Source organism: Rhinopithecus bieti, unplaced genomic scaffold, assembly GCF_001698545.2.
Source record: "Rhinopithecus bieti isolate Rb0 unplaced genomic scaffold, ASM169854v2 scaffold_24306, whole genome shotgun sequence".
In the NCBI taxonomy this organism is placed as follows: domain Eukaryota; kingdom Metazoa; phylum Chordata; class Mammalia; order Primates; family Cercopithecidae; genus Rhinopithecus; species Rhinopithecus bieti.
The window spans coordinates 2,132,879-2,146,065 of NW_016811898.1; the positions used below are offsets into that span (position 1 = coordinate 2,132,879).

The window sequence follows — 13,187 nt, forward strand, 5'->3', positions numbered from 1 at the left end:
AAAAACCATCATTGCAAGTATAGTAGCTGTGAAAACCAGCAGCCTAGTAGCCCCTGGTGGGGATGAAATGGGTTTGGAGCTCTTCAAAAACCTCATCCCAAAGAACTATTACTACTTGGCCTGCCTGGCAGCTCCCTGAAACGCTCCACTCCCAGAGATTTTCTGTCTTTAGAGGCAGAGTCTCACTATGTTGTCCAGGCTGGAGAGTAGTGGCTATTCACAGGTGTGATGAAGTGCATCACAGCCTCAAACTCCTGGACTCAAGTGATCCTCCTGCCTCAGCCTCCTGAGTAGCTGGGACTACAGGCATATGCTACCATGCCTGGGTTGGGCTTGTCTTTATTTGATCTGACTCAGAGCTTGTTAATGCACAAACATCCCTATTCCTAGGACATTTGTCAAAAATAATCAGTGGCAATTATTTAATATTTTAGCTGCCTGCAGCCACTAACAAATGGCTGACCAAAAAACTTAAGAGGAATAACTGGGAATGAGCTATCCATTGGAGGCATTGAAAAGCTCTGACTTATTCCTGGGAATCCAGAAGACCAATATACATGCAGGGCTTGTGCACGTGCCAGGAAAGACCTCAGAAGGCCCTTATCTCTTAACTCTCGATGACTCTTGAGGCCCTGTGCAGGCAGGAAGTGTGAAGGCTGAGGCAGAGCTGTAAACTGCCTGCTGGAGCACTGAAGGTGTATCCCAGCACACAAACAGAGCCCCCTCGCAAAGGCTGGGAGACTTATTGGCTCAAGGTGTATAAGAAAATATATGCCCAATTATTAGCTGACCATTAAGGTAACTGAAAAGAGACTTCAGTGGTGGCAAACAATAAAAAATACAGACTTTAGAGAATTATCAAGAAAGTCATTGAACAACAACGACAAAGCAGCAGCAGCAACAGCAACAAACATTGTGAAGGGAGATGGGGGGAAAGTCTGCTTTCCAGAGTTATGACGTTCCATTCTTTTAAATGACCACCTGTCAACAAAAGATTACAAGATGTGCAAAGAAACAGGAAAGTATGGCCTATACACAGGTGGAAAAAAGCAGCTAATAGAAATCATTCCTAGAGAAACCTAGACACTGGATTTGCTAAAGAAAGATTTTCAATAAGCTTTTGTAAATATGTTCATTGAACATGTATATTTTTTTTTAACTTTATCCGTGACTAAAATAAATCAAGGCAAAATCTTTTGATTACTTATAAGCAAGATAGCAAGGAGCATATAAAGTCAACTCCTTTCCTTTCATATATACTCAAAGAATAAGAAGCAAAGACACTTTCTTAACTGTAAAGATTGTGAGAGATGAATGTCATATTGTAGAATATTTTCTCTAATTTACAAGTATAAGATGGACATTTGTTTGTATTATGTAGTTAACATAGGTACTAGCTAGAACCATATGCAGTAGGTCAATACAACTAAAGGAAACCAGGTCTAAAGAATTAAAGGAAAGTAAGAGAATAATGTCTTGCCGAACAGAGAATATCAATGAAGAGATAAAAATTATTTTAAAAGAACCAAAAAATGCTGAAGTTGAAAAGTGCAATAACTGAAATAAAAAATTCACTAGAGGGACCCAATAGCAAATTCAAGCAGGTAAATAAAAACCTGAACAATAGGAAGGAATAAGAATAAAGAAAAATGAACAGAGCTTCTGAGACTTATGAGACACCATCAAGTATACTAACATGCATAAAAGGAATCCCAGAAGGAGAGGAGAAGGAGAAGGGAAAGGAAAAGGAAAAACATCTGAAGAAAGAATGGCTGAAAACTTCCTAAATTTTATGAAAAACATTAAGTTGCACATTTCAAGAATGCACAATCCGAGAAGCTCAACAAATTATGATGGGAAAATTCAAAGGCCCCACACCTAGACATATCATAACAAGTAATCAAAAGACAAAGATAAAATCTCCAAAACAACAAGACATAAGGAACTCATCATACAAAAGAGTCCTTAATAAAATTAACGACTTATCGGAAACCATGAAGGCCAGAAGGCAATATGATGAAATATTTAAAATGATAAAAGAAAAGTACCATCGGGCCAGGCGCGGTGGCTCAAGCCTGTAATCCCAGCACTTTGGGAGGCCGAGACGGGCGAATCACGAGGTCAGGAGATCGAGACCATCCTGGCCTACACGGTGAAACCCCGTCTCTACTAAAATACAAAACTAGCTGGGCGAGGTGGCGGGCGCCTGTAGTCCCAGCTACTCGGGAGGCTGAGGCAGGAGAATGGCGTAAACCTGGGAGGTGGAGCTTGCAGTGAGCTGAGATCCGGCCACTGCACTCCAGTCCGGGCGACAGAGCGAGACTCCGCCTCAAAAAAAAAAAAAAAAAAGAAAGAAAAGTACCATCCAAAATTCTATACCCAATAAAATATCCTTCAGAAATGAAGGAGAAATTAAAACATTCCCAAATGAACAAAAACAGAAAATTGATTGCTAGCATACCTGGCCTGCAAAAAGTACTGAGAAGACTCCTTCAAGTTGAAATGAAAGGACACTGGACAATTAACTTGAATACACATGAAGAAATAAAGAGTACTGGTAAAGGTAACTACATAGGTAAATATCAACATTGGTATAAATATATTTTTAACTCTATCATTAAAAATACAACCTCATAAAGCAGTAATTATAAAATTGTGTTGGTGGGCTCATGATATATAAAGATGTAATTCATATGACAATAATGGCACAAATTAGGGAAGTACACAACAATGTTACAGCAAAGCTTTCCTATGCTATTGATATTAAGTTGTTATTCATCTGAACTAGACCGTTTTAAGCAAAAATGTTAATTATAATCCTCAAGGCAACCACTAAGAAAATAGCTTAAAATTTAGTAAAATTAAAAATAAGGGATTAAGGCAGGGCATGCTGGCTCACGCCTGTAATCCCAGCACTTTGGGAGGCCGAAGCGGGCAGATCACAAGGTCAAGAGATCAAGACCATCCTGGCTAACACGGTGAAACCCTGTCTCTACTAAATATACAAAAAATTAGCCGGGTGTGGTGGCGGGTGCCTGTAGTCCCAGCTACTTGGGAGGCTGAGGCAGGAGAGTGGCGTGAACCCAGGAGGTAGAGCTGGCAGTGAGCTGAGATCACACCACTGCACTCTAACGTGGGCGACAGAGCAAGACTCCGTCTCAAAAACAACAACAACAACAACAACAAAAACAAAAATAATGGATTAAAAAGGCATACTAGACATTTAACACAAAAGAAAGCAGTGAAGGAGAAGTAGAGGAATAAAAAGGTGTCAGACAAGACATATAGAAAGCATAAGTGGTAAAAGAACATAGATAAACTAGACTTCATCAAAATTAAAACCTGTTGTGTGTCAAAGGACACTCAAAGTTTTCAGCAAATCTACAGAATGAGAGAAAACATTTGCAAATCTTATATCTGATAAGGATCTTGTATCTAAAATAGACAAAGGACTCTAAAGACTCAGCAATAAAAAGACAAGCCAGTTTTAAAATGAGCAAAGGATCTGAAAGAAAAGACATTTCTCCAAAGAAGAAATTCAAATGGCCAACAAGTATATGACAAGATGCTCAACATCAGTAGTCACTAGGGAATACGAACCAAAACCACAGTGAGACCCCACTTTACACCCACTAGGACAGCTAAAAGAGAAAAGACAGACGAGAGTAAATATTGGCGAGGATATGGAGAAGTTGAAACCCTCATACATTGGTGGCATTATATAATGGTGTAGCCACTTCGGAAAACAGTTTGGCAGTTACTCAAAAAAGTTAAACATAGAGTTACCATATGACTCATCAATTCCACGCTTAGGTACATACCCAAGAGACTTGAAAACATATGTTCATGCAAAAACTTATATGAGTTTTTCATAGCATTATTCATAATAGCCAAAAAGTAGAAACAACCCAAATGTACATCAACTGATGAATGGGTAAACAAACTGTGGTATATTTATACAATAGAATATTACTTGGCCAGAAAAAGGAATGAAATGATGATACAACATGGATGAACCTTGAACACATTATGCTAAGAGAAAGAAGCCAGAAACAAAAAGCCACATGTTATATAATTCTATTTATACGAAATCTCTAAAAGAGGCAAATTCAGAGAGACAGAAAAGAGATTCGCATTTTCTGGGAACTATCATGCTATCCAATTTTGGAACTTTTTTTGTACGAGATAGTCTTGAAAGAGTAAAGAATGACTGCCAATGGGTGCAGGGCTTCTTTTTGGGATGATGAAAATGTTCCAAAATTGGATGACATAATAGTTGCACAACCCTGTGAATATATTAAAAAACACCCAAAATGCACATTTTAAAAGGGAATTTTATGGCATCTGAATTAAATCTCAGTAAAGCTGTTGTTTTTTAAAGGTCATAAATATAAAAACAAATGGGCAACAGGCACAGCAGTCTTTCATAGTGTATGGATCTCACTGATTTAGGGTTATAACATTGAGGAAAAGCTTACATAATCTACAACCAGCTCTGCCTCTTGATCTTCTCCTCTCAGTTTCTTCACAACTTTTTGGATAAAGTCTTCAAACTTGGTGGCCATATAGATATCTTCATTCTGCAACTGAAGCCCACCACATTTCTGTCTGATCTCTTCAANAAGTATTAATAATACAGTACTGGCCGGGTGCGGTGGCTCACGCCTATAATCCCAGCACTTTGGGAGGCCTAGGCAGGCGGATCACAAGGTCAGGAGATAGAGACCATCCTGGCCAATGTGGTGAAACCCCATCTCTACTAAAATACAAAATTAGCTGGGCATGGTGGCGTTTACTTGTAATTCCAGCTACTTGGGAGACTGAAGCAGGAGAATTGCTTGAACCTGGGAGACGGAGGTTGCAGTAAGCCAAGATTGTACCACTGCACTCCAGCCTCGCGACAGAGCAAGACTCTGTCTCAAAATAATAATAATAATAATACAGTACTGAGGCCAGGTGTGATGGCTCATGCCTATAATCCCAACTACTAGGGAGGCTGAGATGAAAGGATGGCTACCCCAGGAGTGCAAGGCTGCTAATGCAAGTGAGCTGTGATCACACCACTACACTCCAGCCTAGGTGACAGAGTGAGGCCCTATCTGTAATAATAATCATCATAATATAGTATTGAAATCTTTAGTTAAGCTAATTAGAAGTTTCTGGGAACTCATGAATCACAGCTGAGAAATCTATAATTTGAGGAGCCAAAACTCTTGACTTTTGAAAACACTACGTGCTCTTGAAATGATTGTTTTTGATTTCCGGAATAAAACCTCCATGAATAAAGGGACCTTGTCTAGTTTACACTGTATCTCCAGTGCTAAAACTGTTCCTGACACGTAGTAAGTGTTCAATCAGTGTTGTTAAGTAAATGAGTGAATAGGTAGAATATTCATCAGGAACATTGCTTTGTCAATATGAAGGATTTTGTCAAGAGGAGGAACGTTTTTGCCTTGTTTAATTAGTGAATGACCACAATGTGGCCTGCGGTCTAATCCTCTCTTAGCTTCTATTCTCTGTACCCACCATTAAGGGACTGCACAGTCCCTGGTGAGCTCCCAGCTGTCTTGTTATCCGCGTTACTCGAAGAAAAACACCTCTGCAAGATGCTGCACCAGTAGGATCCTGGTCCTGTTTTCTTGCGATAGAGGCTTTCTGGGACTCCAGCCCTTTCAACTTGCTCTAAACCTCTGTGGAGAAATTCTGACTATTGGGTGGTTACAATTGTCCTTGCAAGTAGCCTGATAACCCTCATTCTAGATCTATCTTACTGGGTAATTTGCAGGGGGGTGGGGGTAGGAGAAAAAAGATTTAGGGGAAAGCATAATTAATATCAGGTATCGGATATTATTCTGGTAATATTATTAATATCAGGTAACACATATTATTCAGATAATATTCTGGATCAGGCTGCATAGGAAATTCCCTGTTAGCATTCTCACCCAGAGCTTCTCAATTATGATGTCATATTGGAGGAAAATGAGCTAAGAAACTGGAAGGACAAATTTTTAAAAGAGGCAAACAATTCCAAGGGTTGCTTTTTTAGGTATACGGAAGATATGAAAACAACTTCTGGGCCGGGCGCGGTGGCTCAAGCCTGTAATCCCAGCACTTTGGGAGGCCGAGACGGGTGGATCACAAGGTCAGGAGATCGAGACCATCCTGGCTAACACGGTGAAACCCCGTCTCTACTAAAAACTACAAAAAACTAGCCAGGTGAGTTGGCGGGCACGTGTAGTCCCAGCTACTCGGGAGGCTGAGGCAGGAGAATGGCATAAACCCGGGAGGCAGAGCTTGCAGTGAGCTGAGATCCGGCCACTGCACTCCAGCCCGGGCGACAGAGAGAGACTCCGTCTCAAAAAAAAAAAAGAAAAGAAAAGAAAAGAAAACAACTTCTGGTTGGCAACAAAGAGAAATAAATAGGTAGATATATCTACTTGACCGTGGAAATAACAGCAAAAAAGATAAAGAATAAAGATGTGTTGGCCGGGCACGGTGGCTCACACCTATAATCCCAGCACTTTGGGAGGCTGAGGCAAGCGGATCACCTGAGGCCAGGAGTTCGAGACCAGCCTAATCAACATGGAGAAACCCCATCTCTACTAAAAATACAAAATTAGCTGGGCCTGGTGGTGCATGCCTTTAATCCCAGCTACTCGGGAGGCTGAGGCAGAATTGCTTGAACCCGGGAGGCAGAGGTTGCGGTGAGCCAAGATCGCACCATTGCACTCCAGCCTGGGCAACAAGAGCGAAACTCCATCTCAGAAAAAAAAAAAGATGTGTCATAGATAGGTATGATAGGGTAATCACATCCAGAACAAAGGATGTGTGTGGATTTCACTGTCAAAGCCAAAGTCAAAATCTCTAGTGAGGGAATCCCTAGTGAGTCAATAAGGTCATGGTTTTACCTGGCAACATCCATTGAGCTTGCTCCAGATTTAAAGAAGTCTGTTGAGTCTTCAATAATGGGGACATTGCTTAAAATTCCAGCCCAGATGACCTACACAAAAAGGAAACTCTTAGGAGGGAAGTGCCATGTAGAACAATGTGGCAGAGACTGGGCTAGCTCTTTACCAAACCAATTCCCTCTTCATCTTGTACACACAGCTGGACCACATTTCTCAGCACCTCTCCAGGTTAGATGCAGCCAATGAACAGCAGTGGAAGTGACCTGCACCACCCCAGTCCTAGCCCATGTAAACCTCCTCCACACCATTCTCCATGCTCCTTTGGCCTTCTGGCTGTCTGGAATGGAGACACCCCCCAGGGAGACCTTGAAAATAACAGAAACTGGTTCCTGAATGACTTCACCCCTAACCCCCGTGCCAACCTGGAACTGCCTTGGATGTCTTATGTGAAAAATCAGTTTGTATATACTGTGTTTGAGCACATGAATTTGGAGGTTGATTTCCTCTTGCAGCTAATACAAAAAAAAAGAGGAAATAAAGTTCTGATTCCACTACTTTGAGGACTGATAGTACCAGTTACAAACATGCTTCAGTTTTCCAAGGTAACAGTAAGATTAAAGTCTAAAGTCATCATGTGTTCACCTTGATAGTCTCTGCCACTTTCACCTCTTCGGCTGTCAGTTCTACCACTGACATCTCACCCGCTGAAAAGTACTGAGAGGCAGGGATCATTTTTCCATCTTCAAACTGCAGATTTCTCACCATCAGCTACAAAATAGCAACAAAACAAGCATAAAAATCGAGGATTGAGACAATACAAAAGTGAGGCTGGCGGGAGGAGTCCTATAGATTATATGCATATAAGGGCAAGTTTATTTGGAAAAATACAAAAATATGGATTAAAAGCATTCACCATTATGTGTAAAAGGGCTGAAATGGCATTTGAATAATGGCAGCAGAAAGGAAAAAGTGAGGTCTAGGGATAGGTACATCTCAAAATGGCAAATAAGTCCTGGTAAATTTGACACTGGGATGTAGGTATTTGAACTAGAATCTATTGTGAAAATAACAGACACCACTAGTGCTGCTGCAACTCTGCAGCTGCTGCCTCTGAGCACTCGCTCTGCACCATGCTCAAGAATGCATGGATAAGTGCTTGCTTTGGCAGCACATATACTAAAAAATGAATGCATGCATGTGCTGAAGGATCTTACCTAATTTCATAAATGCCAGTGGAGGCGGATGCCATTATTATTCCCATTTTACTGATGCAGAAAGGGAGGCTCAATGAGGTTCAGTAGTTTGCTCAGTGCCACACAGATAGTAAGCAACAGAGCTGGGAGTAGAACCCCAAACTAGCGGGACTCTTAAGCCTACAGTCTTAACTGATTTATCCTGCAGCAACTGGAAAATATCTGTAAGGTACAAATTGCCTTTGAACGCTTCATTGGGAAGCTTTGCAAGGGCACTCTGAGGCCCAAGGCCAACCCTCCTGAGCATAGGCAGTGTAGGTGGCACCTGCCTGGTGGATCAGTGGCACGGGGCATCTGATGAGGGCCACATCCATTTCTCTTGATCCTCCCAGAATCTGGCACTGGGAAGGCAGACAGATGAGATTCTCCTCTCTGTCATATAGATGGCAAAACAGACTCAAAGGGAAGAATCATCCTGCCCAAGACCAGAAAGTGGAAAGCAGGGATTCACATCCTTATCTCCCCACTGAATTCCTCTCTCCACTTTACACAAGGCAGCCTATGCAGATCTGGGGGGTCTATCTTGAGACACCTCATCTCCATCAGGGAACTCAGAGCCAGCTCCTCCCCAGCCAGCAATGGAGGCACAGATGTCCTAGCCTCCCTATGTCCCAGTGCAAAGCCAGATTAACTTGTGATAGCTATTCCCTTAATAGCTTGGGTTATAGACGAAAATCAAAAGGTGATTTCATAGGCAGCCATATTGAACACTCACTGCTTTTCCATCGTTACCAAAAAGAACAAGTCCATTTTTGGTAACAAGACCAGGCTTCTTGGCACCTTTAATTTCCAGTGGTTCTCCAGGAGGCACAGAGCTGTTCAGTAATGTCGAGCCATAGAAAGTGACCATCTAGTAAAGAGATCAAACACAGATTGTAAAATCAGGAGGAAAGCTGTTCATGGCGGTATGTGCAAGCATCATTCTCTGCAAAAATGCTGAAGTTCATATTATCATCTGTAATAAAATTGAGACACCACAATGGGAGAAACTGTCTCAAACATCCATGGAAATGACACAAGGCAAGAAAGAGTCTGTGAATATGTCACTGGAGAGTCCAAAATGCCCCACAGCCAGGTGACATGAATATGCATTTATCACATATTCGCATTGATACAAAGGTGAATGAGATCAAAAGCTCTCAGCCTTTACAGCCTGAAGGTAGGGTTTGGGTGGGTGGGGAGGTGTTGGGAGTGGGCATCAGTGATGGGCAATGCACAGTGGTAACCAGACTATTACAGTGCAGGGTGATAAGTGATGAGAAGCACAGGGTGCTTTGTGAGTCCGTTCATGGAAAAAGGACTGGATCCAGACAGTAACCAAGAGACACTGATGCTGACTGAGTTTTTATTGCAATTCTAGGATGATCAGCTATCATATATGGAGCCTATTATGATTATGCTGTAATGGTTTATTGAATATATACTCTAGGCCCAGGGCTAAGTACTTAAATGAGTTAACATGTATTAATTCTTTTTTTTTTTCTTTTGAGACAGAGTGTCGCTCTGTCACCCAGGCTGGAGTGCAGTGGTGTGATCTCACTGCAATCTCTGCCTCCCGGGATTAAGTGATTCTCCTGTCTTAGCTCCCAAGTAGCTGGGATTACAGGCACATGCCACCACACCCAGCTATCTTTTTTCTATTTTTAGTAGAGATAGGGTTTTGTCATGTTGGCCAGGTTGATCTCGAACTCCTGACCTCGGGTAATCCTCCACCTTGACTTCCCAAAGTGCTGGGATTACAGCTGTGAGCCACCGTGGCTGCTCAACTCATTTAATCTTCACAGTTACTCGTAACCTAAGGGAGGCAGTATCATTAGTTCCATTTTACAATGAGGAAACCAAGGCACCCAATGGTTAAGAAACCTGCCCGAGGTTACACAGTAAATTTTCATAGAAGCATTCTGGCTTCAGATCCTGCACGCTTAACCATTACACTAAACTCCCTCCCTTGGTCACCCATCGAGCCCATGGATTTTTATTGGCACTTAATATGTACCCAGACTCCTGCTTAACTGCTCAGATTATCAAGACAATCACATGAAGGGCTTGCCCCTAAGGAGTTCACAGGCTAGTATTGGGGGGAATAAAGAAACCCTCACAATATATGATGTGCCATACCAGAGGTAGGCAGAGTGTTGCTGGAACCCAGAGGTGAGCCATCAAACCCTGCCAGGCTGGGCATGTGAGATCAGGAAACCTCCTGGAAGAGGTGAAACCTGGCAGCCTGGCCTGAGTCAATTACCCATGGATAGAAGACCCTTCATGCCCCTGCCCGCCTCTCCTGCCTCAGCTCTCCCCATGCCTGTCCTCACAGTCCAGACCCTGGCTTCACTGAACTCCTTTTGCAAGTCCTTGACCAGGTGCTGGAGTCTCTTATCTCTGGGGCTTCACCTACTTGTCTTGCTCTCAACCTGGTTAACTCTTCTCAAGGTTCGAGCAAAGCAGTGAGCTTTTCTAGGAAGCCTTTCCTAATATACCTGAGTCTCAGCCTCCATGATAGCGTTTATCGTACTGCACTGAGAGTGTTTATTCAATTCTCTGCACTCCCCATAGAACTGCAGGCTCCTGGAGATCAGGGACCGGATTTAGCGTCTGCTGCACAATAAATGCTCAATACATGCTGAGTAAAGGGGAGAGTGAATCACAGACCTGCCTCATGACCAAGAAAGAACCATGGGAAGCCCAGATTTATCTGTACTATCTCTTACAAAGGTAATAATCGGGGAGGGGGGCGGGGGGAGTGGTCTGTAGAACGTACCTGTCCATTTATCTCTGTCCAGGCTCCAGGGACTTTATCATGACCTCGAATCCAGTTATGTAAAACTTCGGCAGACTGGTCCCAAGAAATCTAGGAAGGCACAAAACACAGGCTGAGCCTCCTGTGGCTGTGAACCTCAAAGGCAATAAAAACGCTTCTCGTCATCAGAGGCAGAAACGAATATGTTATTGGGAAGTAAAGGAATTTTTGCTTCTTAGTTTTATTTGGAGTATTTTGTCAGGTGGCTGATTTAATAAAAAAGAGACTTTATTGAAGGAAAATAAAAAGCAGAGGGTTATTTAAAGGGACAGTATGCTTTGTAAAGATGACGTAGAGCGGGCTGTTGATGGGAGGAGGCCAGTAGCTGTTGGAGAGTTTTATGTTGGGTTTTTATTAGGTTGAACTTTTTTTGAAGTTCCCACCTTGGTAAGTCTCTGCCTTTTTTTTTTTTTTTTTTGTCTAGTTTGTTTGTGTCTGTCTTAGCTCTCTGCTTTGTCTGCACCTAGATTTTGTCTCAGGTTTACAGGACCCCCCATATTATTAGTTGGTGTGTATGTGTGGGTTGGTTTTGGATATGAATATGACGTAATGCCTGTGTTGTTTACTATCGTCACCACAGGAAGGTTGTATAGTGGCCAAATCTATACCTACTGCATCTGTATTTTTTTTTTTTTGGAATTTCTTTCTCTGCCCTAACCTGTACTTATGGCTCCAGGTTTTTGTTTTTTGTTTTTTGAGACAGGGGTCTCACTGTGTTGGCCAGGCTGGTCTCGAATGCCTGGCCTCGAGTGATCCTCCTGCCTCAGCCTCCCAAAGTGCTGGGAATACAGGCATGAGCCACTGTGCCCAGCACACCTAGCATGACATTTTTTTTTAAGGAATATCCCCTTTGCCCTTTTCATTAGCATGTAGCTAGTGCTATTTTGACATTTTAACTGCAGAGTGAAGGATTATTGAGCAGACTTAAGAGGCCTTTCTGGGTGGTTTTTATTTGCTTGTTTGTTTGTTTGTTTGCATAGTATCTCCTCTCTTTTCTGTGCACATTTGACTAAGTGCCCACCCACTCCAGCATTAGAGATACTATTAATATGCAAATTTTGGGTGGTCTCTCAGACGTGAGTCTTCCCAGACTTTATTTTCTTTAGGGGACTCCCCTCTCCTGCATATGTCTGGCCACCTATCTACTCTAACAGGTAGGGCTAGGGCAGGCTGGCTTACCTTTTGGCAAGATCGTAGTACGTGGGGAACTACTGAAAGGTAGAGGGCCATGAACTCTGAGATGTGTTATTGAGTTGATATAAATACCTCAGCATTTTCCTTTTTCTGGATACCTTCATATGTTGCCCCTTCTTCTGGCTGGGGAATACGAGGAGCTTTTCCATCGGCTATGAGTTGGACAGCTTCTACCTAAGGCCAAAGACATCACCTGTGTTACAGTCCAATGATCAACAATGGCATAGTCTATTTGACTAAAGTTTCTGCATAACAGAATTACTACCTATAAATCTGTTCAGAGAGTCAAGAGTATGATGATAACTACCATTTCTTCAGGTCTATCCTGACAAGCATTGTGGTAGCTACTTTATGTAAAATATCCCTTGAAAACATAACACGAATCCTGCAAGGTGGATATTGTTATTACTGTTTTATACCTGAGGAAACTGTCTGATAGCCACAGGGGAATAGAGCCAAGTTTACAGCTCATTCCACCCACCTCCATCTAGGCTATAACTAGGTCTAGAATCTGGGCTTCAGCAAATATCATTGAACACACAGAATGCTATATTGATTGTAATGATCATTTTGTGAGCAGCTACCGTGGGCCAGATGCTTTACACAAATAGTGTCACTTAATTTTCACAACCGCCCTACAAGTCAGATGGTATTATCCACACTGCATAGATGAAGAAACCAAAGCTACAGAGGCTAAGTGACTTGCCTGTGGTCATACAACAAAGAAGAGGTAGAATGGAAACTTGAGCTTAGGTCTTTCTGACATCAAAGCCCTACTCTCTTAATCATTAAATGATACAAGCAAAGCACTGCTTTCCTATCTCCTAAATCAATGGTTACTAGTGTACATAATCTTGCTACTTCTCTCATACTAGCTCTGAAAAAAAATTAAATGACATCAAAATTATTGGCTAAAGCTTTCAATATTTTTACAGGCAAGTATTTCAATATTTTTATTTGATGGTATACATGTTTGGGGATTTTTTTTTTTTTTTTTTTTTTTTTACCCGAAAAAAACCAAAAAAGTTTTTTTTT

General features: G+C 41.9%; 1 protein-coding gene across 1 annotated transcript in view; it reads right to left on the reverse strand.

Moving 5' to 3' along the window:
• The window catches only part of ALDH1L2 (aldehyde dehydrogenase 1 family member L2), a 61,903-nt gene that overhangs the window by 35,737 nt on the left and 12,979 nt on the right, over window positions 1-13,187 (reverse strand). The window contains exons 5-10 of the mRNA XM_017895340.1: window positions 12,225-12,326; window positions 10,920-11,009; window positions 8,877-9,011; window positions 7,551-7,676; window positions 6,909-7,000; window positions 4,479-4,626 (exon numbers count right to left, since the gene is read on the reverse strand). Coding sequence (XP_017750829.1) covers window positions 4,479-4,626; window positions 6,909-7,000; window positions 7,551-7,676; window positions 8,877-9,011; window positions 10,920-11,009; window positions 12,225-12,326 — 693 coding nt within the window. The remainder of the gene's footprint in view (window positions 1-4,478; window positions 4,627-6,908; window positions 7,001-7,550; window positions 7,677-8,876; window positions 9,012-10,919; window positions 11,010-12,224; window positions 12,327-13,187) is intronic.